Here is a 25,026-nt window from a genome sequence, read left to right on the forward strand (position 1 = left end):
AAAATAACTGGAAAAAAATTCAGTATAAGCTGAAGTACTAAAATAACTCAAACTGAAATAAATAAAGCTATATAAAAATATCAAAAAAATAAAATTACAAAAGAACAAAATATAAAATGAAGATATAAAAGCTAATTCAAAATATTAATAAATACTATAATAGTATATAAATACTAAAATAACACATTTGATATATGACTGTGTAATTTATGTTGTTGAGCTAAACAGGAAAGTTTCTTATAATAATTTTACCCACAGAGCTTTTTTCTCATATACTAAAAAAATATCAGACATTCCCAAGGGAACCCATGGCAAATTAGCCTTGCGGATTGGCCTTAAAATTGACGTTATGACTTAAAGGAATCGTATGTAAGATTGTGGCCAAAACTGGTACTGCAATCACTTTCAAATTACTGTAGAGCGGTGTATCCCCTCCCCCCTGACTCGAGGTTGCCAAATAGGCTGCAGGATCCAGCAGGAACGTAGGCTGCTACAAGGAGCTTTCAACTAGAGCAGAGCTGGCAACCCGGGTGCCGAAACACTACTGACTTCGTGATTGGTAGATAGGTGGAGGGTGGCGCTTCAGGCCAAAACACAACATGACAACATCAACATCAGTTGAGGGCTGCAACTTCACTTTTAAATGACAATATCCTGGCCGGACTACTGTTGTCAGTGATATAAGTATTTGAAATGAACATGATTTCTTAATGTCTAGTGACATATCAGGGCCATTTTATGATTAATTGAAATACATTTCTTACATACGGTTCCTTTAACAGTTCTATTATTAAACAGTTCTCTGGAATGCTTGAATCTGATTGGTCAATTGCACTATTCTGCAAATATTTTCGTATAATGACCACTAAACTTTAAAATTGGCCGCAGTCCCAGGAAATGAATTTCCTACATAGCTGTGCAAGTGTCGTGTCTTTCACGCTCTCTTTCAAATTGATCTCAAATCAGTTGTTCTTTTACTCACCCACCAATCAGCATCGTCCTCTCCAAGTACCACCAGAACGTCACCCTCATTGAAGGTGAGCTCATCGTGATGATCTGCCACACAGTCATACATGGCCTTCACACGCCTCAGCTTCGACTTCATCTAAACACAAGTACAAAACAAAAAACTGCATCATGTGGCTTCTTACTAATATTGCTTTCCTTTTAAACTGTCAATTTGTTGAAGGGAAAACCTCAAGTATGAGAAACATGTCAAGAAACGCCTGTGTCTTTCCAACAGCCAAAAACACATGCAATAAAATACCATTCCTCTAGACCCTGCAGAAAAAAACAGCAACATGGAAACAGGCTGGTTTAAGCCGGTTTGATGCTCGGAAGGCCAGCAGAGCACAGACATGTAAAACAGCTGGTGAAGCTAGTTTTCTAAAGAAATGAATACTTTTATGTATTATTTAACACAAAGATGCGTTAAATTGATCAAAAGTGATAAATACATAAAGAGTAAAGACATTCACAATGTTACAAAAGTTTCTATTTCAAATAAATGCTGTTCTTTTCAACTTTCTATTCATCAAAGAATCCTGAAAATGTATCATGGTTTCCAATATATATATATTAAGCAATATAACTGTTTTTAACATGTTTTAACACATTTTTACCATACATTATTACATTATTAAAATGTTTAGGACGTTGCTAGCATGAATTGGCATGTTTTTGCACATTGCTAGCATGAATTAGCACATTGCTAACATGTTTTAACACATTGTTAGCATTAATTAGCATGTTTTTACACATTGCTAGCATGAATTATTACTATTTTAGTATTACTATTTTAAATTGTAATAATATTGACTGTGTTTTTGATCAAATAAATGCAGCTTGGTGAGCTTAAGAGACTTCTTTCAAAAACATTTAAAATCCAACCCAAATTACATGGTCAAATGAGACTTTTTCTTGAGGGAAAAGACCTGTAAGAAATAAGATTTTCCTCTGAAGACATTTCTCCAGTTTCTCACCAAAGTTTTTCTGGGCAGTGGGTGAGGAGCAGTGTGGCAGGAGGAAGAGGAGCTTCCGTTAGTCTCCAGGCTGAAGGAGCGGGGGGAGGTGGGAGACAGGCCCGGGGTGTGATGTCCAGCACTGCTGATGGGTTGTGGGGTTTGGTACAGGAAGTGAGACGAGCTGCCTTCTCCATCTGCTCGAAAGCCTGCTGAGAGAGAGATTACAGCCACGACACATTGTAACAAAAAACATGGGCCGAGATAAGCAAAACAACTTAAATGAGAACAACATAATAGAGAGATAACCGGACAGTTAAAGCATTACCTCGTTCTGGTAGCTCAGATAAGGAGTTGAGAGTGGATGTCGTGTATTTGGGAGAACCTGAGCTGAAACAAAAAGTCTTACGATCAGTAAATTGTTAAAAACTGACAGTAAAGAAATTTTTAGAGTTTTACAAAAGATTTCTGTTCTTTTGATCATTCCATTCCAAAGAATCGTGAAAAAAAAATGTATCATGGTCTCATTTTTAAGCAGGACAACCGTTAATAACAATCAAATAGCCAAGAGAGGTCAGCATTTGTGGCTCCAAAAAGCACTTACACACACTTCTGGAAAGGTGAGTCTGGACCACCGAAGCTTATCGGACATGAAGGTACTCCATAATCTGGAAATAGAAAGTTACGACAGAAAGAAAACATTCATGTAAGTCGATGAGCTTAAATATTTAAACAAATATTTTGTTAACACTTTAGGTGGACAAAGTACACAACTGCCTTACTTGAGTGAAAGTACAGATACTACTGGTCAAATATTACTCTGTTACAAGTAAAAGTTGTAAAGACTGATTTTTACTTAAGTAAATGTACAGAAGTACTCGTCTTTAAAAGTACTTGAGTATCAAAAGTAAAAAGTAAATGTCAATGCATTGTTTTATTATTGTTGCATTGTTGTATGTAATACTTACAGGACCTTATGCCTCTGAATCTATGCCTGCCCTCATATCAAGATCACTTTAATTTCTAGAACACAGTTCCAGTAGTGGGACTGAATGTGAGATTGAATAAGTGCACTCAATGACGTCCACAAATGTTTCGGACACCCAAATGGCAGTTTTTTGGCTTTTAATATGAATATGTTAGCCTTACTGTTATCTATAAGCTAGTGTGCTCCAAAACAATGACGAAATTTAGAAGACCAAACCCAATGTTGAAAATGAAAATCAGGTTGATGTCAGAATCCAACGTCAGATTGACGTTAATCTCCAACGTTGCAGACGTTGTATTGTGGGAGAAAATTAAAGTTGGGTTGACGCCAGAACCCGACTGATGTTGGTTTCTGACGTCATTTTCATTTTCAACCCAACGTCGGGTTCTGACGTCAACCCAACTTTCATTTCCAACCTCAATCATCCCCTGACTGACGTTACTACTTTCTACTCAAGGACTTTGACAGAATTGTAGTGGAGTAAAAAGTACGATATTTGTCTTTCAAATGTAGGGAAGTTAAAGTAAAAAGTTTCCAGAAAAAATAATACTCAAGTAAAGTACAGATACTCAAAAAGTGTACTTAAGTACAGTACTCAAGTAAATGTACTTTGTTACTGTCCACCTCTGCACTTTACAGTAAGGTAATAAAACTGTAATAAAAGTATATTCACTAGAAATTTCCTTGACTTTTCCATGATTTTAAAGAATGTTATTAATTTCGATGACTTTTTCAGGCCAGGGAATCATGATTTTAAATTCCCAGATATTTCCATGTTTTCCATGGCAATGGGAATATGCATCTTTCCAGGTTTGGCACATACCTGTAGATCCCTGCCGTGTAGAGTGGGGGCTGGGGGGCACCTGAGGGGCGGGCTCAGAGTAGGTGCGCTTGTGTCGGATGATAAGAGGGGGAGGAGGGGTTCGTTTCTTACTGCTGATTACTTCATGGGACGTCCAGCCATCAGGTGAGCTCATGGGAGGGGGAGGAGGGGGGACGTTTGGAGCTGGAAAGGACATGAGGAGAGTAAACAAGACTGAAGAGAAGAGAAGAGAAGAGAAGAGAAGAGAAGAGAAGAGAAGAGAAGAGAAGAGAAGAGAAGAGAAGAGAAGAGAAGAGAAGAGAAGAGAAGAGAAGAGAAGAGAAGAGAAGAGAAGAGAAGAGAAGAGAAGAGAAGAGAAGAGTTTTCTCACCTCTGACCCGGGGTGGGAGTGGCGGTGCGGGTGATGAAGGGGGTGGTGGAGGGGGACTGTCAAGGCTGCGCGTCTGAGAGTTGGGACTGGCATACAGGTCCCTCCGGTTATCCCCTCGGGCCATTGCTAGCCTACGACCCACGTTGAACAACCCCCCTCCGCCACTGTGAGAGGCAGAGTTACTGTGATACAAGCTGAACGGCCGTCCTAAGCGCTCCTTCTTCACTGGGCCCATCTACAAATATGGGCCTTCACTGTTACACATCAGACCATGAATTGCACACTACACAAATACAATCCGTGCATCCGAAATCGCATACTTCTAAGTAGGCACTACATTTGAATTTACTTCGGTATTGTTAAAAAAGTGCGTTCTACATAGTATGAATATGGGTAATATGAATGAAATTCGGACGTACTACATCTGTCAGCTGCATTGCTTCACTGCCATTCATAAATCCTCTCCCGTAGCCTCATGGGATAGTAAAGTGTCCACTGAATACACACTTCAGAATCTCACCGGAAGTAGGTACTTTTCACCTACTGTTTTCAAATACTATGTATTCGGACAAACTACTCTGTTGGCGTAATGTTTTTCGCATACTATATAGTATGGAAGTATTCAATTTCAGATGCAGTGAAGGTCTCATGTATTATGCTCTATTAGCATATATGCGAGTTTGTTCTGTAAGTTATGGGTGGTGTAGTCTTCTTATGTTGTCACCTTGTCATCTAGGTCGTCATCACTCTCGTAAAGGTCATCCTGCCGGAGTCTCCACTCATATTCCACGTGCACGTGCATGTTAAACTGGTTGTTCTGTGACTGGTGGATCTGAACATGACACATCATTAATTTAACATATAGATCAATCCCTTTTTGACAATTGGATTTGCATGATTTTTCTAGTTTTTGAGATCATTGGGTGAGGATTTTTAAAGATTCAATTTGTAGAGATTGCTGATGCATTTGGATGTCAAGTAACAATCCTTGAAATTAATCAGTTTAACAAAGTTTTACAAATGTCTCTGCAAAAATATGAGTTGAGATTCAAATGCAGAAAGACAACCATTATTAGCTGTGGTAACATTGCAGATCTGTGAATCACACAGGATGTTACACTCAATATACTGATCATGGTGGATTGCTTGCAAGTCTAACTTTACACAAGCTCTCACAAAGAGCAATATCTAGCCAATTAAATATTTTAGAGCAGAGTATAACTACATACATTTATATATTTAAATTGTATTTATTAAGGTCACATTAAATTCATCAAAAATGACCGTAAGGATTTCGATTTTAAATAAATGCTGTTTTGAAACTTTCTTTTCATCAACAAATCCTGAAGGCATACCTGTTTTTAACATTGATAATAATAAGAATGTTTCATGAGAACGAAATATAAGATATTCAAATATAAAAATAATTTCTGAAGGATCATAAGACACTAAAGACTGGAGTGATGGCGGCTGAAAATCCATCTTTGCCATCACAGTTGTAAATTAAGTTTTAAAATATATTAAAATGCAAAACAGTTATTAAATAGTAATACTAGTTAACAATATTACTGTTGTACTGTATTTATGACCAAATAAATGCAGCCTTGAAAGTCTTCTTTCAAAAACATTAAAAAAAACTTACCAACACCAAATTTTTGAATGGTAATGTATGGTTTAGAAATAAATTATTCTAGCTATATTCCGCTTTAAATTGTTTTATTTTTATAAAATGTATATAGTAAATACACTTTTTTAGTCATGATATCACTTTCTAAATGATATTAAAGGTGTGCTGGGGACCCTGCTTATAGAAAAGACCATGACCATGATGTAGCTGAAGTGTACAGCAAACATTTTGTACAATAAAAGTGAAATAAACAGGTTACACCCATATGAATATCCTAATGATAAAGACTTGCTTTAACAGGTTACTACTGGACTGCATTTTGACTCACCAGCTCCTCACACAGTGTGTGCTTCAGTCTGCGAGCCACGTCCAGTCCCGTCTCTCCATTATCGTTCTCTATAACAGAACAGCAATTATAATCAGCTCAATGATCATCCTGATCTGTAATTAACTCCTGACAAATGAGCCAACAGCCAATCCAGCCTTCAAAAGAACCTCCTTGCTTTAACAATGACTGATAAGAACCCTTTATGTGTTTCTTGGAAAAAGAAAACAATGGGGATATATATGATGGTATATTAGAAGATATGTAAGGAAAGTATTGTTGGATGCGTCTTGTACTAGGAGGCCTTAATGTTTTTTGGGGGGGTCTGTATGTATTTGTTGGTGTATATATTGATTTATTTCCCTTTCTTTTCATTTGATTATCTGTATGTGAATAAGTGAATGTTTATGTCAAATTTGTGTTGTCATATTATGTCATCTTTGTTATGTAATCTAAAAAGCAAAAAAACAAATTTTTAAAAAAATAAAAAAAACAATGACTGATAAGATGCTGATAAACCCTATGCAGCATCAATTAATATTAAAACTCAAGTGTGTCAAATTTTCAATGTTAAAATACTGTCTTCTATCACAGCAGAAACAACTAAAAGGAAGAGGATGGTTGGATGGATGTTAAATGTTAAACAAATGTTGAACAAAAACACATTTTCAATCATGAAAAATGTCTTGCTGGTTTTAGGCTTTGAAGGTCTCACTCACTGATATGCATGTTGGCCTTGGCTCTGAGCAGAAGTTTAAGGCACTCAGTTTTGTTGTGCTGGCAGCAGTAATGCAAAGCAGTGTTTCCCTTCACTGTCTGAGCGTCCAGATTATTACTGAAACAGATGACAAGGAAAGGCACTTGATGAATCCATATCTGCATGTACATGCAGATATCCAACAAGTTTAGTTTTATACTGACCTATTGTGGAACAGGAAGTCAGCCACATGAAGTGATGTTCTGTCAGCCAATAGAACGGCTAAGTGTAGTGCAGTTTCCCCCTTTTCCTGTCGTAACATTTTGCTATTAAAAAGGGAACACCTAACATATACAAAGGTAAAATATGCATACTTAGGCAGAAAACGAGAAGGCGAGACGTGTTTGCTGACCTGAAGGTGGCATGGCAGTGGCTGGCTGAGTTCCGTTCTCTCAGCGTACAGCTGTAACAGGCTGAAGACGTCTCGACTGCGAACAGCATCCAGCAGATATTTGCGTTTTGTTTCCGGTGAGCTGCTGCTACGCTGTGCAAACTGCCATTCCATATACTTTGAGAGTATGAAGTCTTTACGTACGGCCCTGTCAATAACACTCAATATTTTAGTACATCTTATATTGGGTATCAGAACGGCAGTGATATTCAACAGATGTCCGACACCAATAAATTGTGCAATGAAATTTAAAAAATGAGCATCTCTGCAATGCCTACAAGCTCATTGCAAGTCACAGATGGTAAGAGACAGCATAACTGGAGCTCTCATTAGTGCAGCCCTCCTCTCTTTTCATGGTACAATGTTGGACAGATGTAGGTTGAAACACTACAGAGATTGCCATTAGAAACAAATCCAGCCTGAGTCCTGAGACAGGCAACAGCTGTCAGAGCTCTTAAAGGGGCCACTCTTTCAATGCACTTTTTGTGTGTGTCTGAAGTCAACTCAGTTATGCAAGGATTCTTGCATAAAAAAAGCTGGTATTTAGTTATACATGACCATTTACACCTTCTTTCTGACCCTTAAAATTGCACAGTTTTTTTTTTTTTTTTTTGTTACTGTACCTTTAAGACTTGTATTCTGCTTGTATGTATTGCTCAAAAGTGACAGTAAAATATTTACAGTGTTACAAACTATTTATATTTCAAATCAATTATGTTCTTTTGAACTTTTTATTCATAAAATAATCATTTTGAATCCAATTTTTTTTTTTTTACCAAATTCATGGTCTCCACAAAAATATTAAGCAGCACAACTGTTTAAAATTCTGCTGAAAATTCAGGTTTGCCATCAGAGGAATAAATTACATTTTAAAAATATTCAAAAAGAAAACCGAAATCTTAAACTGTAATAATATTTCACAACATTAACCGACAAAGTCAAATAATGAAACGGGTGTTGAGATTTGAAGCTGTGTCGGGTGGCAGAATGAGAATCTGGAACAGACAAACATTAGAGTGAACTAAGCATTTCCTGTGACATATAACATCCTTAAAGTAGTTCCTGGAAATATGCATGTTATTTCAGGGCTCTGTGCAAGAATCTAATAATAGCACTGTTCATTTAGTCCAGCTGGTCTAGAATAGTGTACACAACCATACTTTCCTCCCATTGATCGTGACAGCAGGGTAAATCAATCCGTTCAGTTTGAAGGTTAAAGTAATTTGGATGCTTTCAAATGACTTTCAAGAATGATCAATTTAAAAGAAATTTAAAAAGATCTGCACCATCTGCAGACAGGTTAATTGCAAAAATTGAGAGGGAATTGAGTGGTGCGCATGTTATGGGAAATGCTGAAGACATTGGGTACTATGGGGACACAGAGACTCCAAGTGTCAAAACCATTTGGCTGGTGTTTGAAGAGTAATTACAGAGCTGCTCATCACTCACATGTCACTCTCTGCTGATGGCTTCACAGAGGGACTGGGAAGATTGGCTTCCACAATTTCATTAAAACCTGAATTCCCCACGTTTCTCGCCAACTAATGAGCAAAAGAGAGAGAAAGAGCCATAAATCTGCGGGTAGTGGTTAAGAACGTGAGAAATCACTAATATTATCATACTCTCAACTTTGTCAAACTCTCTTTATACATGAATGCAATAAAGATAACAACCAATAAACAAAGCATGAATTGATTTTTACTCATTTGTTCACTGTGAATTCTTACCAGCAATTCTGAAGTGCCTAGTTTGTCCAGAGAAAGTGACTGAATACGTGAATAATGTACACCCATTTCCCGATGGATCCCTGAGCACTCGATGCACGTAAGGATTCCCAGGTTTATAGAGATCCAAGTCGGATCTGAAAGCAAAGAGTGTAAAGAAAACACATTATCAGTTGCTACTAAACTTCTAAATTAAATGTTCTTATATTTTAAAGCAAAATATAAAACTAAATAATAATAAATAAAGAAATGTATTTGAACCTGCTACAGTGATATTCAATGATATTAACACTTGTACTTTTTGCAATGGAGATAGAAGGTGCAGCCAAAGAACATCTGAACTCAGCACTTTTTATAGGAAACATGTCTATAAATCCTGCAGGCTGTCCTCTCATGTACACTCACTGGGTTTTAATTTAATTAAACATGATTTATGGACAGGCATTTAAAGAAACAGCATGAACAGAGGACCAGCATAGTCTCCAAAAGTATCCAGCTGCAGAACCACAGCCACGGAAACGAAAGTGAGGGGCGGGGCTTACACGTACATTTCTTTAGTTAAATATAAGTGTCACGAACTGCTCTGAGACACGAAGGTTGAGGATCCAAATGCAGTATTTATTGAACAGGGTAATCAAAATACATAATCCAAAGTACAGGCAAGGTCAAACACAGGCAGGCAGTCCATACAAACAAACACAACGAGGCAGGGAACACGGGCAAAAGAGTAATCCACGGAACAGGCAAGACATCCAAAAACCAAGAGACATGAAACTAGGCTTAATTGGGGTGTAAATAAATAAATAAATAAATAAATAATTATTTTTATTTGACATTAAATACGTCACATACTCGTATTATTTGTAACAACATGAACATAAAGGAATACGATCAAATATACAGTCAAATGGGGAACACTTTACAACATGTTACACATTTAATAATATATTTTAAAAAAAGTTGTAGTTGTGTTATTATTGAAGTAACTAAACTACAGTGTTTGTATCCATTAACATTTAATCCTCTCATACTCTGTGTCATTAAGTATTATTTATTACAACATGAACGTGAAGGAAATAATAATATCACATATGTATACAGTCAAATGAGAAACACTTTACAACATGTTACACATTTAGTTTTAGTTTTTAAAATAAAAACGTTGCAGCCTATAACCCTGAAGTATAAACTACTGTGTTTGTATCCATTCAGTGACATTAAGCATGAGCAATAGGCTATGTTTTAAAATTTTGCTCATTGTAGGCTACATCATGATATCTTATTCATATTATATGAACAGAAGTGACTTTATTTAAAGGTATTGTTGTTAAATATTGTAGACATAGATCCGAATCAAATCAAAATCCATGTCAAAATCCATGTGAAAACAGCTTTCAACACAAGAAAGTTACGCAACTATGACTGATTAAGCCTCACTTCCGGTTCTGTGGCTACAGTTCTGAAACTGTGTTTCTAGGGTTCCCATTTCCAAAGCCGCTGTTTTCTTAAACTACTTAGTTTCAATTTCGAACCCCGTTTTAGTCCAATAGCTCTGTTAAAATAGATATGAAAGACTCTATAAGACATCATATAAACAATGTCTGTGAGAATTGTTCGAGTCAAGACACTTTGATATCAGTGCACTCCTAAGAGTTGACAAAACTCACATTTAACAGGAAAAAACAGGAATCATAGAGGACACCAGTTTTATTCTTGCCTATTTCTTGGGGTAATCTCCCTGAAAGCACAAGTACATCTCTGAGATGTCTATTTGATGTCTGCATTTACATCTGAAAGATGTATTTTTAGAGTGTTTGCTCATCTGCAATACGTCTCCAGGACGTTTCCTGTTAGATGTCATATAGACATTTAGAAGATGTCTTTAAGATTTAGAATGTATGTAAAACTGCTTTTTCTAAGACGTTTATCAGATGTTTTTACACATCAGATGCTTTCCAGATTAACAGATCTTTAGCAGACATCTTACAGATGTACCTGTGAAGATATTTAATTTTCAATAAAATGTATACCCAAATAGCACACGTATATCACGGAGACGTCTATTTGATGTGCGTGTTTACATCTGGAAGACATATTTTTTTAGAGTGTTTGCTCATCTGCAATACGTTTCCTGTCAGATGTCAAATAGACGTTTAGAAAATGTCTTTAAGATGTAATGATTTAGAATGTATGTTAAACTGACATCTTAAAGATGTCTATCAGATGTTAGTAAACAGCAGATGCTTTCCAGATGAAGTGATCTTTAACAGACATCTTGCAGACGTACGTGTGTTATCTGGGTAACCATATACATTCACCGCAAGATAGTCCGTTCTAGAATTTTGGTCAAATATATGCTATGTTCGTTGTGTATAAAATATACAATGTGCTTTAAATGGTTATTCACTACTTTAACAACAAGACCAGTCGATGTAGGCCTAGCTGTTGTGGAAAAAACGAATAAAGAAAACCAATCATAGCAGGCAGAAATCGTTCTCCCCTCCACCATGTTCAAAGTTACGGCATGCCCAACTCAGAAGCCCGGGTATCAAAATGATCTCCAAGTTTCCCATTATTAAATACGACTTGAGAGGGTCGTTCATGCCCAATTTCTGACAAGGAAACACCTTGTGCATACCTCCACTGACATAACGATAGTGAGATAGTGGTTGTCCTCCTGGACACTAAATGATTAGCATATTCATGTACCATGATATTTTCGGTTCAGAAAACATCATAGCACATGTCCAGAAACATTTGTGCTACTGTAAAGACTTTTTTTGTGTACCTGTGGCCCCGCAGTCGCAGCAAACGTTGTTTCCAGGAATGCGGCGAATATCCTCAGTGATAGATCGCGTCAGATCCTCCACGCTGTTCTCCCCACTTGTCCTCCTCTCATCCAGAGCCACATTTAGAGCCTCCTGCTTACTGTTTGTCAGCACTGATATCCACCTGATATTTTTAGGAAGGTGCAATAACAAATACAACCATTAGAGGGCGACAAGAAACTTCAGATCAAATTTCCAGGTGGCACCGTGCATAGAAAAGTCATTTGCGACTAATACCGATCCAGCTCTCTGAGAGGTCCGTTCATTTGCAATTAATGAGAAAATGCCCTTGATTACAGCTCAGGGAATTTTGTAAACAGTGCACAGGCTTTGCATAGGCTACTTCTAGTCAGTGAATACACTCTCTAGGATTCATTTCTGAAAAGCTGCGGCATAATGCGACTATCGATAATCTTTTCTCTTGCTCCTCTTCAACCTCTGACATTTAGCTGAAGATGGAAGCCTGGGTTGTGATCTGACATGAGAAGCACTTCAATCCTCATACATGCAGACACATCTGAGGACGAAATGTTACATATTTCTCTTTCTCTCCAAGAAAGGAGGCTCTGTTCCTCTGTCAAGATGGAAAGGTCAAATCGGAAGAGGTGTGTGTGCTGAAAATTATACAAGCTCTTTCCTATCTGACGGCCTCTACACATTCTCATCTGACAGTCACATGAGTGGACTGAGACTCGGGCAGATCAGTGTCTGGAAGAATAAAGGCATTTCTCTTTAATGAGACCATGAAATCAGAATCAGTTTTTTGTGGCTTTTAGTTCATGTCTGTGAGCTTTAAGGTCATCTTTATGCTGCATGGTGTACAGTGACAAAATTCACTTTTTAGCAGATACACACTAATGTTCAAGAGTTTGGGGTTGGTAAGATTTTTTTATTATTTTTGAAAGAAGTTTCTTATGCTCACAGGAATATTTTGAAATGTTATTATCATTTTATATAACTGTTTCATATATGAATATATTTCAAAACGTAGTTTATTCCTGTGTTATCAAAGCGGCATTTTCAGCATCATTACTCCAGTCTCATGATCCTTCAGAAATTATTCTAATATGCTGATTTGATGCTCAAGAAACATTTCATTTTACAAAAAACATTGATTATTATGCATTTATTCTGGTTTAAGTCCAATCAGATGCTTTCAAGAATGAGAATGTCATGCCCCTTAATAACACCTGCAACCAATTAGCAAGTATAAAAAAATCGTTGACGTAAACTAAAGCCTGTTGAGAATTTAAATAAAAAGCCCTTTCAATAGGAAATACATTAATACATAATTTAAAAATATCTCTGTATTAATTTAAGATACATTTTGTGCATAGTTATAAAAAATGCATTATGAATAATAGTTTGTATTGCTTTTTATTGTTTGGATTTATGTGCAATTATGTCAAAATTACTCATTGAGGTACATAAATGCTTGAGTAGGTTGTTTAAGGTTGAAACAAACCAAATAGTGCGATTTAAACAGTTTGTGTTTCAAGTATTTATTGCTGTGAATAAACAAAAGAAATACTTACGCCACACAATCAGACTCATCATCAGCCAGAAAATGGTAAGTGCGATTATCTATAAAAAAAATAATAATAAAAAAACACACACACACACACACACTCATTAATCCTTGTAAATTCACAATTCATCCTCAGCTGGCACCAGCTAACATGTAATCAGCAAACAATCAGGAGAGATTAAACAGGTTTGAGGTCCTTTGTTAAAATACAAGTGGCAGGAATGAACAAACAATTGTGCTCAAGTGCAGATAGTGAATTTAAATAGTCCCCTGCTTTCAGAACAACCTGCATTTGTTTCAAGGACTCTAGTATTGTATCGCAAAATATTTCATGATTGTTACATAACGTAATAATGACACTAGAGACCTGAGGCAAGAATAATGCATGGACGCATGCAGATACAATTATGCAGTTCACTTCACTAAAAACAGCCTGAGGCTGGTTCGCTTCAGCTTGGTGTGAAGATCCTGAAATCTACCTTTGATATTTTCTTTCTCAATTATATATCACATGGGAGAGAGAGAGTGTGTGGCTAACTCACGTGAGATGAGGTCAAAGCATTTCTTGTCTTCCAGACTTGGTTTGACTTGGCAGGTGAGGAGGTTCAGTTTAGCTGGTGATTTATTAGGCTGCAATGAAGGGATAGCACATCACTACAGTCTGTCTAGTGCAATTTTGTGTACATCTCAATTGTATTGTGTGCATATCAGCATTGGTTTCGGCCATTGAGAATGCAACTAAACATTATGAAAGTATAAAATATAAAATAATAATATAAATATAAATAAATATGTATCATTATATAAATACATATAAGTAAAAGTAATAAATAAATAAATATACACTACTATTCAAAAATTGCATTTTTTTTAGGATTTCATTTAGCAAGGATGTATTTAATTGATCGAAAGTGACAATAAAGACATTTATAATGCTACAAAAAAATATATTTCAAATAAATGCTGTTCTTTTGAACTTTCTGTTCCTCAAAGAATGATGAAAAACTTATCAAATGTATCACAAATGTTTCTTAAGCACCAAATCAGCATATTAGAATGATTAGTAATGATGCTGAAAATACAGCTTTGTCACCACAGGAATAAATTATATATAAAATATAGAAATAGTTGTATAATTAATTAATAATTAATTGTAATAATATTTCACTATATTACAGTTTTTACTGTATTTTTGATTAAATAAATGTAGCCTTGGTGAGCATAAGAGACTTTTTTCAAAAACCTTAAAAATCTTCCAATTTATATCCCCAAACATTTTGTAGTGTAAATATAATTTAAAAACAAAATATTCACAAAATATATTTTAAAAAAAAATGTTATAGAGTCCAATGCGTCATATTTGGGATCCAAAAAAATTAAACAATAATAAAAAAAAAACACATCCACACAATATGATATTTCCAGGTGTAAAATGCCATATTAAGATGCTTTTTTTATTTTTATATATCATGTACGTTTTTCATGACAAAAAATTTCAGAAGTGGTCTGCACAGGCCTTATGATGGCTTACAGACGTCTCTGAGAAAATCCGGGTAACAATTCATATTAAGTATACAGTAACAAAGCACTTATAAATCATTTGCAAAACAATAGTTTATAAACTGTCACTGTAATGTCCAATAAATTGGTTTAAAGCACTTAATTAATTAAACAATAATAATAATTACAGTGACAATTGTATATAGTCTATTAACTATAAACTATTAATTAACTATAATCAAAATTTGTTTATACAGTTTTTACAAAATACAATTATGTTGGTCAGTGAAAACATTGGAAATCTTTTCTTTGTACTTTTGTCAGTTAAAAAAAGGTTCAAGAGAATTAAATCACAGATTGTGAATTTTATTGCATTTTACAAAATGTCCCAACTATTCTGGAAATGGGGTTGTACTTCATTACTGTATATTATAAAGTGTTCAGTATATGTTTGGGTGGGTTTTTGTCTTGTCTTTCAGTTCTGTGTCCCAGTTTCATGTATTTCAGTTAGTTTACTGGTTACTCATGGTTTTATTAGTGTTTGCAACTGTCATTGATTATGTGATTAGTTTAGTCTGTGTATTTAAGCCTGTGTTTCTTTCATTTCATTGTCCGTTCTCGTTACAGCTCTTTGTTCTACTAAAACGTTGTGCTTTCTCCTTGCAACCACACGTGACATTTTGAATGTATGACATTTTTTCACAGAAACCAGCAGAAGGAAAAAACTGTTTGCTGCTGTATTTGCAGAGAGTGATGCGAGTACTCACGGTTCCATGAGCGATGGTAAGATAGCAGTTCTGCACAGAACATTTCCTCTTCTGCCACATCTTCCTCAACCTATAAATGAGATTACGGCACAGCATCCACATCACATTTTCCTCAATCATCACAAAGCTATACAGTGAATGCAGTGACAGATCTGTGTGTATCTCCCGGGACAGCGTGTCCTACCACACATGAATAATTTGAAATGAAGGGCTAACAGAGCACTTCCAAAAGCATTTATCAGGGAAATCTAAATGAAAGTGTGGATTAAACGTCATGCTTGAAGAATGCATGATCCGGGAACAGAAATTAAATAAAATCATGACCATTTGCTACAACATGAATTCATTTACCCATCACTTCTCTTGTAGAGGTAGCCTGATTTCTCTGTGCCATATTGCTTGTTGCCTTGAAGCTGATGCATGCTGTACACGGTCTGTCTGCTAAGAGAATCCTGAACAACAGAAGCATAAACTGGAAAGTCATGGTTTGTTTATACGTGGCCCCCAAAAAGCTTTTTTGATTTCCATTGCCTCTATGCATGGGCTTTTGCACACAGCAGCTTAAAGGGATAGTTCCTGTATTATTTATTTTATGTATTTATTTTTGTGAGAACAAAATAGAAGACGTTTAGCAGAATGTTCTCACTTCTCTTTTTCATATAATGAAAGTCAATGGGAACAGGGGCTTTCAACTAAAAAAAAATGACAAAAAAGCACCATAAAAGTACCATAAAATTAGTCCACATGACATTTCAGATTTGCTAGGTCACAGTTTAATTCTATGGAAAAGAACAGTGAGAACATTCTGCGAAATACTAACACTGAGGGGAAGTACTGGCTCACACATATGAAGAAAGGTTATGCAGGACATCCACAATATATGAATATCACTCATGCCGTGGGTACAAATTTAATAAGAAAAAAAGAATATTCTGTGTTAAATTATGTCAACAGAAAATAATGAAATGATGTCAACAGTAAATAGATTAAAATATCCAAAATTCTGTAATAAAATTTTTAGAATGTATAAATGATTATAACAATAATATAATTACAATGGACATCTATTGGGCAAGAGTACAGAGATTGTAGTGTTGAAGTCGACAGCATACTGTTAAAAGCTTAACTTGTGTTTAACCTGGAATATATCCAAAATATCAACAGCTTTCAGAAACAAAAACATGAAAATTTGATTTTTGCAGCAAGTTTGACAGCAAATTGTTATATTCCTCGTGAGAATGTCACACTTATATTGCACATGCTAATTTTTTCAACTAAAGTGGTAAACATGAGGTGACAGTTCACATGCATGTGTTTATGAGTAATTAGGGCAGCTTTATAACATCACATGATAATTAAAAAAAAACATCTCAACTTACTCTCCTGGACTGCTGTTTTGTCAGTGAAGCATTTAGAAAAAACGATTTTGTTAATAGCTGCTCTTCACAGTCATTCCAAGCACTTAAAAAATTGTTGTGGAAGATGATTGACAGTAACAAATATATTGACCCCCCTCCACCATTATCCCATTAAATACTTGAGTAAGACTAACAAATTACTCCATAAGACCCTATCTATTTATTACCCTCACAAATAATGTATACCGCCATGCACTGCAACATAACATGCTATTGATTTTTGTGAATCAATAGTGGTGGGTGACCTCTGAAACAGGAAAAACAGAACACGGCGGTGGCTTAAACATACCGCAGTCCCATGCAATACAAAACTGAACACAGACCCACAGTGTATTGTATGTACTGCTCACTGCAGAAATACTATACGTGAAAAGTATACATAATATATATATTTCTCAGTGTAGGTTTATCTTTGAAGATCAGCTTACTGAGAAATAGCCATTGTGTCAATCTGCCCCGGTATCTCCATGCATATAAGCCTTCAATTAAACAATGTGAGATCATATCCAGAGGAAGTGTTAGAAAATCCTAAACTGAACAGCAAGGAGTGTAAGAGGTGAAAATCAGCATGAGAAATTTGTGCAAGTGCTGAAGCGGGAAAAATGTGTGTGCAAATGGAGCGGGAATGAAGTGTAAATAGAGTGTCATTCTTTACCTCTTTGAATTCGGGCTGTAGAGCAGGTCTGAGCTGATCTCTGAGAGAACAGAGCTGTCTCTTCTCCTCATCCTGCTTATGTTTGATCTGTATAAACACACACACACTTAAATTCCTCCAAACACATTTCCTATCCTCCTTGTACATTCCAGCCGTGTTTTTCTAAGCATGATTACTTAAGCTTTAGGTGAGACAACTGCCCTTTCATTAAGTTGTCTGTCACTCACAACATAACTGCAGCTGAACGAAGCCGTCTGCTTTACCCTCCACAAATTTGCCCTTAAATGGGATTTACTGTTACCAACTGCTTACAGTGCTGATTTCTTCCCTGATTGTGTCAGCATGAGGTAGATCGGCGGAGGCTGGTAACCTTGATGCGCCGTGATCCAAGCAAACAAAAGCCACACTGTTGTGGTTCTTCAATGTCTAGAGTGAAATTCTAGGCAACATTTCTCATTTTCGCTTAGTTTCCATTTTTCATTTAATATTTAAATGTGATTTCAGCTTTATTTCACAAACATACAATATATAATATACATACAATAGTTTTAGTTAACAGTAATAACCCTGTTGCTAGATATTTTAGAGAAAATGTGTATGCTTGTTACCAGGTCAAGCAATAAAATCAGCAGGTTAACCAGCTAAACCAGTTAAACAGCAGTTTGGCGAGTCCAGATAGACTAGCTTAATCTACATCAGGATAGTTTAAGATGGGTTTTTTCAGCAGGATGCAGTTTATTATCTTTTGTTTAAATCTCTAACACCACTAATACTTAGTGTAGGGTATGTCACTCAAGTAATTACATCTTCAATAGTGTAATTATATTACTGTACTAATTTCTCTATTACATTACTTATTAATTACAGTCTTCCTATGTCAACCAATACAAGGATACAATACAAGGATAGACATGAAACTGCTCTTTTCATTCTTTCAAATAAATAATATAAAATTGCATAAATTATTCTTAAACTGACCAAATTAATTAAAGGGAGAGGGTTACATTAAAAACATAATAAATAACATATGTTAAATCCACTATTGTTTAAAATAGAATAATTTTATAGTCTATAATGCAATTACATCAGAAGTAACTGTAATTAAATGAAGCAAAAATTAAAAGTAATCCCTTGCTTTACTTTTAAATTACTTTAATTACTTAGTAATGCATTACATCCCAACACTGCTAACACTTCAATGTGAGTCACTTGGTTATATCAGTGTGGATGTACATGTATTGAGATGATCGACTATTTTTAGCCAACAAACTATTGATCTGGGCTGACTATATAAAGCACAAGGAGATGAAGGAACATTGTTAGCTTGGGGGATGATGGGATACCATAAAGATGCAGAACAACTGCCCTAAAGTCATTCGCTGCTCAGCATGAGCAATCTACTCTCTGAGATTGAGATATATTTGGCTGAGAATGAACAAAGGATGCAAAGGATCCTCAGCACTTTTCAATTTAAAAATAATGACCTTGCTTATGGGATGGTATATGAAGAACTATTAATACAGTAGGGGACTGTAGGACAGCATGGACTGAGCGATCAGGGCCAATATCATGCTCATCCTGAGCTTCACTGCTGCAAATTAAGTTGTGCTCTGAATACAGATTACCGCTCTGCCACATGAACACACACACTCAGGGCTGATCCTGTTTGTCTGAATGGATTTTGAGTATACAGGGCCTAAACTATCAAATCGCTTGACAGATGATGTACAGGTGATCTGTCTGAATTATTTCACATCAGTTTGGTTTTCAACGCCTTTCAATGCATTCTGACCTTTCCACAAGTGAGCCATTACTCCCTAAAGTGTAAATAGTTTTAATTTAAAGGTCAGTTTAATATAATGATGCTATAAAAAGTAGAGCTGACAAGTGCTATTTGGACAATTCTTTACTATTTCACATTAAAGTGTTAATCATGTTACAGTACGATATGAAAGGAAAGGGATGGAATGTGGTGGGTAATTCATAATGTAATTTAAATTATAATTTTTTATAATATTCAGAATTAGTCATAGTAATTGTAAGGGTTATGTTTGTTTTCATTGTGTTTTAGTTCAGTTTTCCCTGTTCTTGCTTTGCCTGTGTTCTCATTCATTGTTAGTTGCCTTGGTTTCTAACTGAGTTACAGACTTGTTTCCTTTTAGTTCATTCGCTTGTATATATATACAGTGAGGAAAATAAGTATTTGAACACCCTGCTATTTTGCAAGTTCTCCCACTTAGAAATCATGGAGGGGTCTGAAATTGTCATCGTAGGTGCATGTCCAATGAGAGAGACATAATCTAAAAAAAAATCCAGAAATCACAATGTATGATTTTTTAACTATTTATTTGTATGATACAGCTGCAAATAAGTATTTGAACACCTGAGAAAATCAATGTTAATATTTGGTACAGTAGCCTTTGTTTGCAATTACAGAGGTCAAACGTTTCCTGTAGTTTTTCACCAGGTTTGCACACACTGCAGGAGGGATTTTGGCCCACTCCTCCACACAGATCTTCTCTAGATCAGTCAGGTTTCTGGGCTGTCGCTGAGAAACACGGAGTTTGAGCTCCCTCCAAAGATTCTCTATTGGGTTTAGGTCTGGAGACTGGCTAGGCCACGCCAGAACCTTGATATGCTTCTTACAGAGCCACTCCTTGGTTATCCTGGCTGTGTGCTTCGGGTCATTGTCATGTTGGAAGACCCAGCCTCGACCCATCTTCAATGCTCTAACTGAGGGAAGGAGGTTGTTCCCCAAAATCTCGCAATACATGGCCCCGGTCATCCTCTCCTTAATACAGTGCAGTCGCCCTGTCCCATGTGCAGAAAAACACCCCCAAAGCATGATGCTACCACCCCCATGCTTCACAGTAGGGATGGTGTTCTTGGGATGGTACTCATCATTCTTCTTCCTCCAAACACGTTTAGTGGAATTATGACCAAAAAGTTCTATTTTGGTCTCATCTGACCACATGACTTTCTCCCATGACTCCTCTGGATCATCCAAATGGTCATTGGCAAAGTTAAGACGGGCCTTGACATGTGCTGGTTTAAGCAGGGGAACCTTCCGTGCCATGCATGATTTCAAACCATGACGTCTTATTGTATTACCAACAGTAACCTTGGAAACGGTGGTCCCAGCTCTTTCAGGTCATTGACCAGCTCCTCCCGTGTAGTTCTGGGCTGATTTCTCACCTTTCTTAGGATCATTGAGACCCCATGAGGTGAGATCTTGCATGGAGCCCCAGTCCGAGGGAGATTGACAGTCATGTTTAGCTTCTTCCATTTTCTAATGATTGCTCCAACAGTGGACCTTTTTTCACCAAGCTGCTTGGCAATTTCCCCATAGCCCTTTCCAGCCTTGTGGAGGTGTACAATTTTGTCTCTAGTGGACAGCTCTTTGGTCTTGGCCATGTTAGTAATTGGATTCTTACTGATTGTATGGGGTGGACTTTATGCAGCTAACGACCTCAAACAGGTGCATCTAATTTAGGATAATAAATGGAGTGGAGGTGGACATTTTAAAGGCAGACTAACAGGTCTTTGAGGGTCAGAATTCTAGCTGATAGACAGGTGTTCAAATACTTATTTGCAGCTGTATCATACAAATAAATAGTTAAAAAATCATATATTGTGATTTCTGGATTATTTTTTTTTAGATTATGTCTCTCACAGTGGACATGCACCTACGATGACAATTTCAGACCCCTCCATGATTTCCAAGTGGGAGAACTTGCAAAATAGCAGGGTGTTCAAATACTTATTTTCCTCACTGTATATATATATATATATATATATATATATATATACAGTATATTGCCCTGATATTTATTTGTTTATTTATTATTATATGATTATAACTAGTAATGATAATTAGTAATAATTTAATAAGAATAAAAAGAACAACTATAACAACAACTATTATTATTTATATGCCAATATATTATTAGTAGTAGTAGTGCTAGTAGTATTAGTATCTCTTTCCCCTTCAAACAGCATTACAAAGTAGTTTGGTTAAACCTGTCGCCGTCTGTTTGAGGTTTGAGTATTTATAGGAAGCCTTAGGCAGCACAAAAGCATGAATGAAAGCATAGAAAAAAACACTTTAGAGGGCCGTTCACCCTGATTTCTTCCACTTTCGTAAGTGTGTTTGCGGCTTTTTGTCATTGTAAGGTGGCATTTGAGCCACAGCATGTCATCTGCCCCATACATTAAGAACATTTGTGTGCAAGCAGCAAGCATGGGCGGAATCACTCACAGCGCTCAGCTGTCCCGTAAAGACCTCAATGTACTGCTTCAGCTTTTCCGTTGCAGTTAGACACTCCTGAAAGAAACTGACAGGAGAAAGCAATTTTAATCACAGATCCCGTAACAAAACAGCGTCAATTGTCAAGGCTGCATCCCTTCCCCTCTCGCTATTCTTTCAATGGTTTCTCATCCTCTCAAATTCCAGTCACACTTAAAACAGCGTGACAGACTCGAGCGTGGAGGGATGTGACTATAAAGCATGCATTGAACACTGATGGTGTTGGTGCCAAGCAGGCACAGGTGCACTGCCTGGCCCAGAGATTTCTCCTAACACGGATGACTTTGTTCATTTTGCCATGCTCTGGTTCCTTTCATTGGACGACTCTGTTGTGGGGGACTGATTATATTGCTTTACGAGGACTGTTCATCTGAAGGATTGTTATATATCTATAGAAATGCATAATAAACTTCCAAAATCTTTAAAAAATCACAGTTTTATCACAGACTTACTTGCACTGAGAGTGGTAGTGTTTGATGAGGTTCTGTAGCAGGTCTACTCCTTTCTTGGTCTTAATTTCATTTACTTTGATGAGGTACTGTTTAAGAGGAAAACAGATGAGAACAGAAAAAAGAAAAGTTATTTTATATAGTAATAATATATTTTTCTTTCTTTTTTTGCGCAAATAAATGCAGCCTTGGTGAGAATTAGAGACATTTTTCATAACCATTAAAAAAAATTACCGACCCCAAATTTTTTGTAGTGTAGGTAGGTTGTGTGTAGATATATATACACAGTCAGAGACTGTTTAGAGCAGTGGCTCTCAACTAGGGGGCCTCAAGATGACTTAAATTATTTAAAATAAGACAAAACAAGCATTAAAAAAAGCTAAAACAACTCAAAATCAAGATATTTCTGTAACTGTCTTGTTCTGTTTTGGTTTCATTTTCATTCTGTCCACTCTGCTGCTTTTTCTGGGTTCTGTTTTTTTGAGTTTCTATTTAGTTTCTATGATTTCTGATTGGATTAAGTTCACCTGTTCATTTAGTTATCTCTGTGCATTTATACCCTTATAGTTTCCTTTGGTCATTGTTTCGTGTCGTCTCAGTATTATGTGGTTAAGTTATTCTTTTCTCCTGTGTGTTTCCTCATAAAGATTATGATTAAAAGACTGTGTATTTTGTACTCCTCATCTTTGTGTTCTCATTACAGACAAATAGCATGACAGATTCTTATTATTTGGTCATTTTTAAAATGAATATACATCTAATTAGGCCAAGCTCTAAAATGTTTTATTGGGTTGAAATTGTGAGTGAAAGGGCATTGAAGTAAAAAAGGTTGATATCTACTGGTTTAGAGACTTTCAGCTGGGGTTAAAAACATTATTATATGGACAAAAACTCAACAATTTTAATTCATAATGGAGAGTTTAGCCTTTATTTACTATTTATTTTTGAGAACAATATCCCACTTTATAATATCACAATTAATTATTTTTTTCCACACAGTTTACTGGTATCATCATATTCGCCCATGCTGGGCATGAAAAAGTTTGAAAACCCCTGGTTTAAAGTAATAGTAACCTAGCAAATGTTTTTGCCATTCAAATTTACCGACAATAACACAGATGAGCTGATCTCAGCATTAATCTAACAGCATCATCATGTTCCTCTACAGCAGCTTACACAAACACGAGCGGATCTTACTTCACACATCTGTAGCTGGAACATCCTGCGCTCTTTCTCCATCTCTTCTGCAATCTCTCCTCCGCTCACCTCTGTGCGCACCATACCGTACTGCTTCGCCAGTTCCCTCTTCTCTTTCTCGATCTTAGTGCTGAAGGGGACAGAAAGCATATGACAGTGTGGTCATGACTTTTGTATTGTGTAGTATACAGAAAACTGATGGTATGTGTCTGATTTGTGGTTACAGAAAATAAGAAACACAATACAAAAGTATTGTAAGAGAAGTGAAGCGAGACACTTACGAGAATTACAATTAAATGAAGAACAGAGATTAGAAGGAGCAAAATAACGATACAGGAAGTGCTGAAAGGATCTCCGGTAACAATTAAGGATCAGGAAGTTAGAGTAGAAGGTCATGGGTTTTCGATATTGCTATGTTAAACCTAGAACTTACAGTTTTTAACTTAAAAGTATTTTTTTGGTGCTTACTAATAGATTACAATTACAACTAATTGTGATGAATCTCTTTTTTATACATTTGTGTAGATGGAAATATTCACACTTTTACTAAAAAAAGTGAATTTCATAGTATTAATGTTTTTGCTACATGATATCCATTATAATATGTGCAAAAAGGACTATATTTCTGATTTGGTGTCCATGAAGGAACATGTTGGGAAATATACTGGTTTAAACAACCATGTCTTGTAATAAAGGTGTGAAGAGATATGTGAAAAGGAGAACAAGTGAAAGTGACTGTGATCCTGCAGTGAATATGTAACACATGAGGCACAGAAAATATATCCTACACAGTTTCTAAAATTGGTTGTTGTTTGAAACACACACACATACACACACAGAGAGAGAGAGAGAGAGAGAGAGAGAGAGAGAGAGAGAAAGAGAGACACTGTCGTGACAGAGACCAGAGATAAAATGTTTTCTTTTTGTCTTTCTTATTTTGAAGCTTTTGCAATATCTCAACTAATGAATCAAAATAATCCAGCACTCAGAGGGTGTCAAAAAACACAGACACAAATGGCTGTAATTTAAAAACAGTGGTATGAAAAGCACTCACAATTTATTTTCATAATCTCTCCATGCTTTGTCAAAGGGCTTTTTCAGGTCCTGACAAGATGAAAAGAAGGAGTTAGAACAGAGTAAGACTTACATCATCTTACAGTAAAAGACGAGAATCGAGACAGAATTAAGAGAAGTCATCATCTGTCTTATTACCATCTGCTCACATTAAACACTGTGCTTATGGTAATGATCTATGTAATGGATTTCTGCTTGTAGAGGCAGAGAACATCTTGTTGCCCTCTGGGATATAATATCCAGTGCATCTCATTTGCATCATATACTGTATACTGGAACACTAACAGAGCAACAAAAGTAAGTTACATGGTACCATATTTTTTGGACTTGGTACAATT

At 36.2% G+C, this 25,026-nt stretch overlaps 1 protein-coding gene across 2 annotated transcripts in view; it reads right to left on the reverse strand.

Moving 5' to 3' along the window:
* unm_sa1614 (un-named sa1614) overlaps window positions 1-25,026 on the reverse strand; it is a 38,284-nt gene that overhangs the window by 3,063 nt on the left and 10,195 nt on the right. The window contains exons 5-27 of one of the 2 annotated variants that reach the window (XM_084100492.1): window positions 24,669-24,718; window positions 23,615-23,744; window positions 22,421-22,506; window positions 21,921-21,996; window positions 17,663-17,749; window positions 15,941-16,041; window positions 15,590-15,659; window positions 13,865-13,952; window positions 13,330-13,378; window positions 11,755-11,918; window positions 8,970-9,103; window positions 8,692-8,783; window positions 7,204-7,390; window positions 7,016-7,101; window positions 6,814-6,929; window positions 6,098-6,165; window positions 4,867-4,974; window positions 4,143-4,377; window positions 3,773-3,955; window positions 2,566-2,629; window positions 2,290-2,351; window positions 1,983-2,173; window positions 983-1,105 (exon numbers count right to left, since the gene is read on the reverse strand). In XM_084100492.1, the coding sequence (XP_083956618.1) occupies window positions 983-1,105; window positions 1,983-2,173; window positions 2,290-2,351; window positions 2,566-2,629; window positions 3,773-3,955; window positions 4,143-4,377; window positions 4,867-4,974; window positions 6,098-6,165; window positions 6,814-6,929; window positions 7,016-7,101; window positions 7,204-7,390; window positions 8,692-8,783; window positions 8,970-9,103; window positions 11,755-11,918; window positions 13,330-13,378; window positions 13,865-13,952; window positions 15,590-15,659; window positions 15,941-16,041; window positions 17,663-17,749; window positions 21,921-21,996; window positions 22,421-22,506; window positions 23,615-23,744; window positions 24,669-24,718 (2,550 nt within the window). The remainder of the gene's footprint in view (window positions 1-982; window positions 1,106-1,982; window positions 2,174-2,289; window positions 2,352-2,565; window positions 2,630-3,772; window positions 3,956-4,142; window positions 4,378-4,866; window positions 4,975-6,097; window positions 6,166-6,813; window positions 6,930-7,015; window positions 7,102-7,203; window positions 7,391-8,691; window positions 8,784-8,969; window positions 9,104-11,754; window positions 11,919-13,329; window positions 13,379-13,864; window positions 13,953-15,589; window positions 15,660-15,940; window positions 16,042-17,662; window positions 17,750-21,920; window positions 21,997-22,420; window positions 22,507-23,614; window positions 23,745-24,668; window positions 24,719-25,026) is intronic. The other variant, XM_084100493.1, reaches the window with a different exon arrangement.

This window comes from Abramis brama, assembly GCF_963993115.1.
Source record: "Abramis brama genome assembly, chromosome: 23".
In the NCBI taxonomy this organism is placed as follows: Eukaryota; Metazoa; Chordata; class Actinopteri; order Cypriniformes; family Leuciscidae; genus Abramis; species Abramis brama.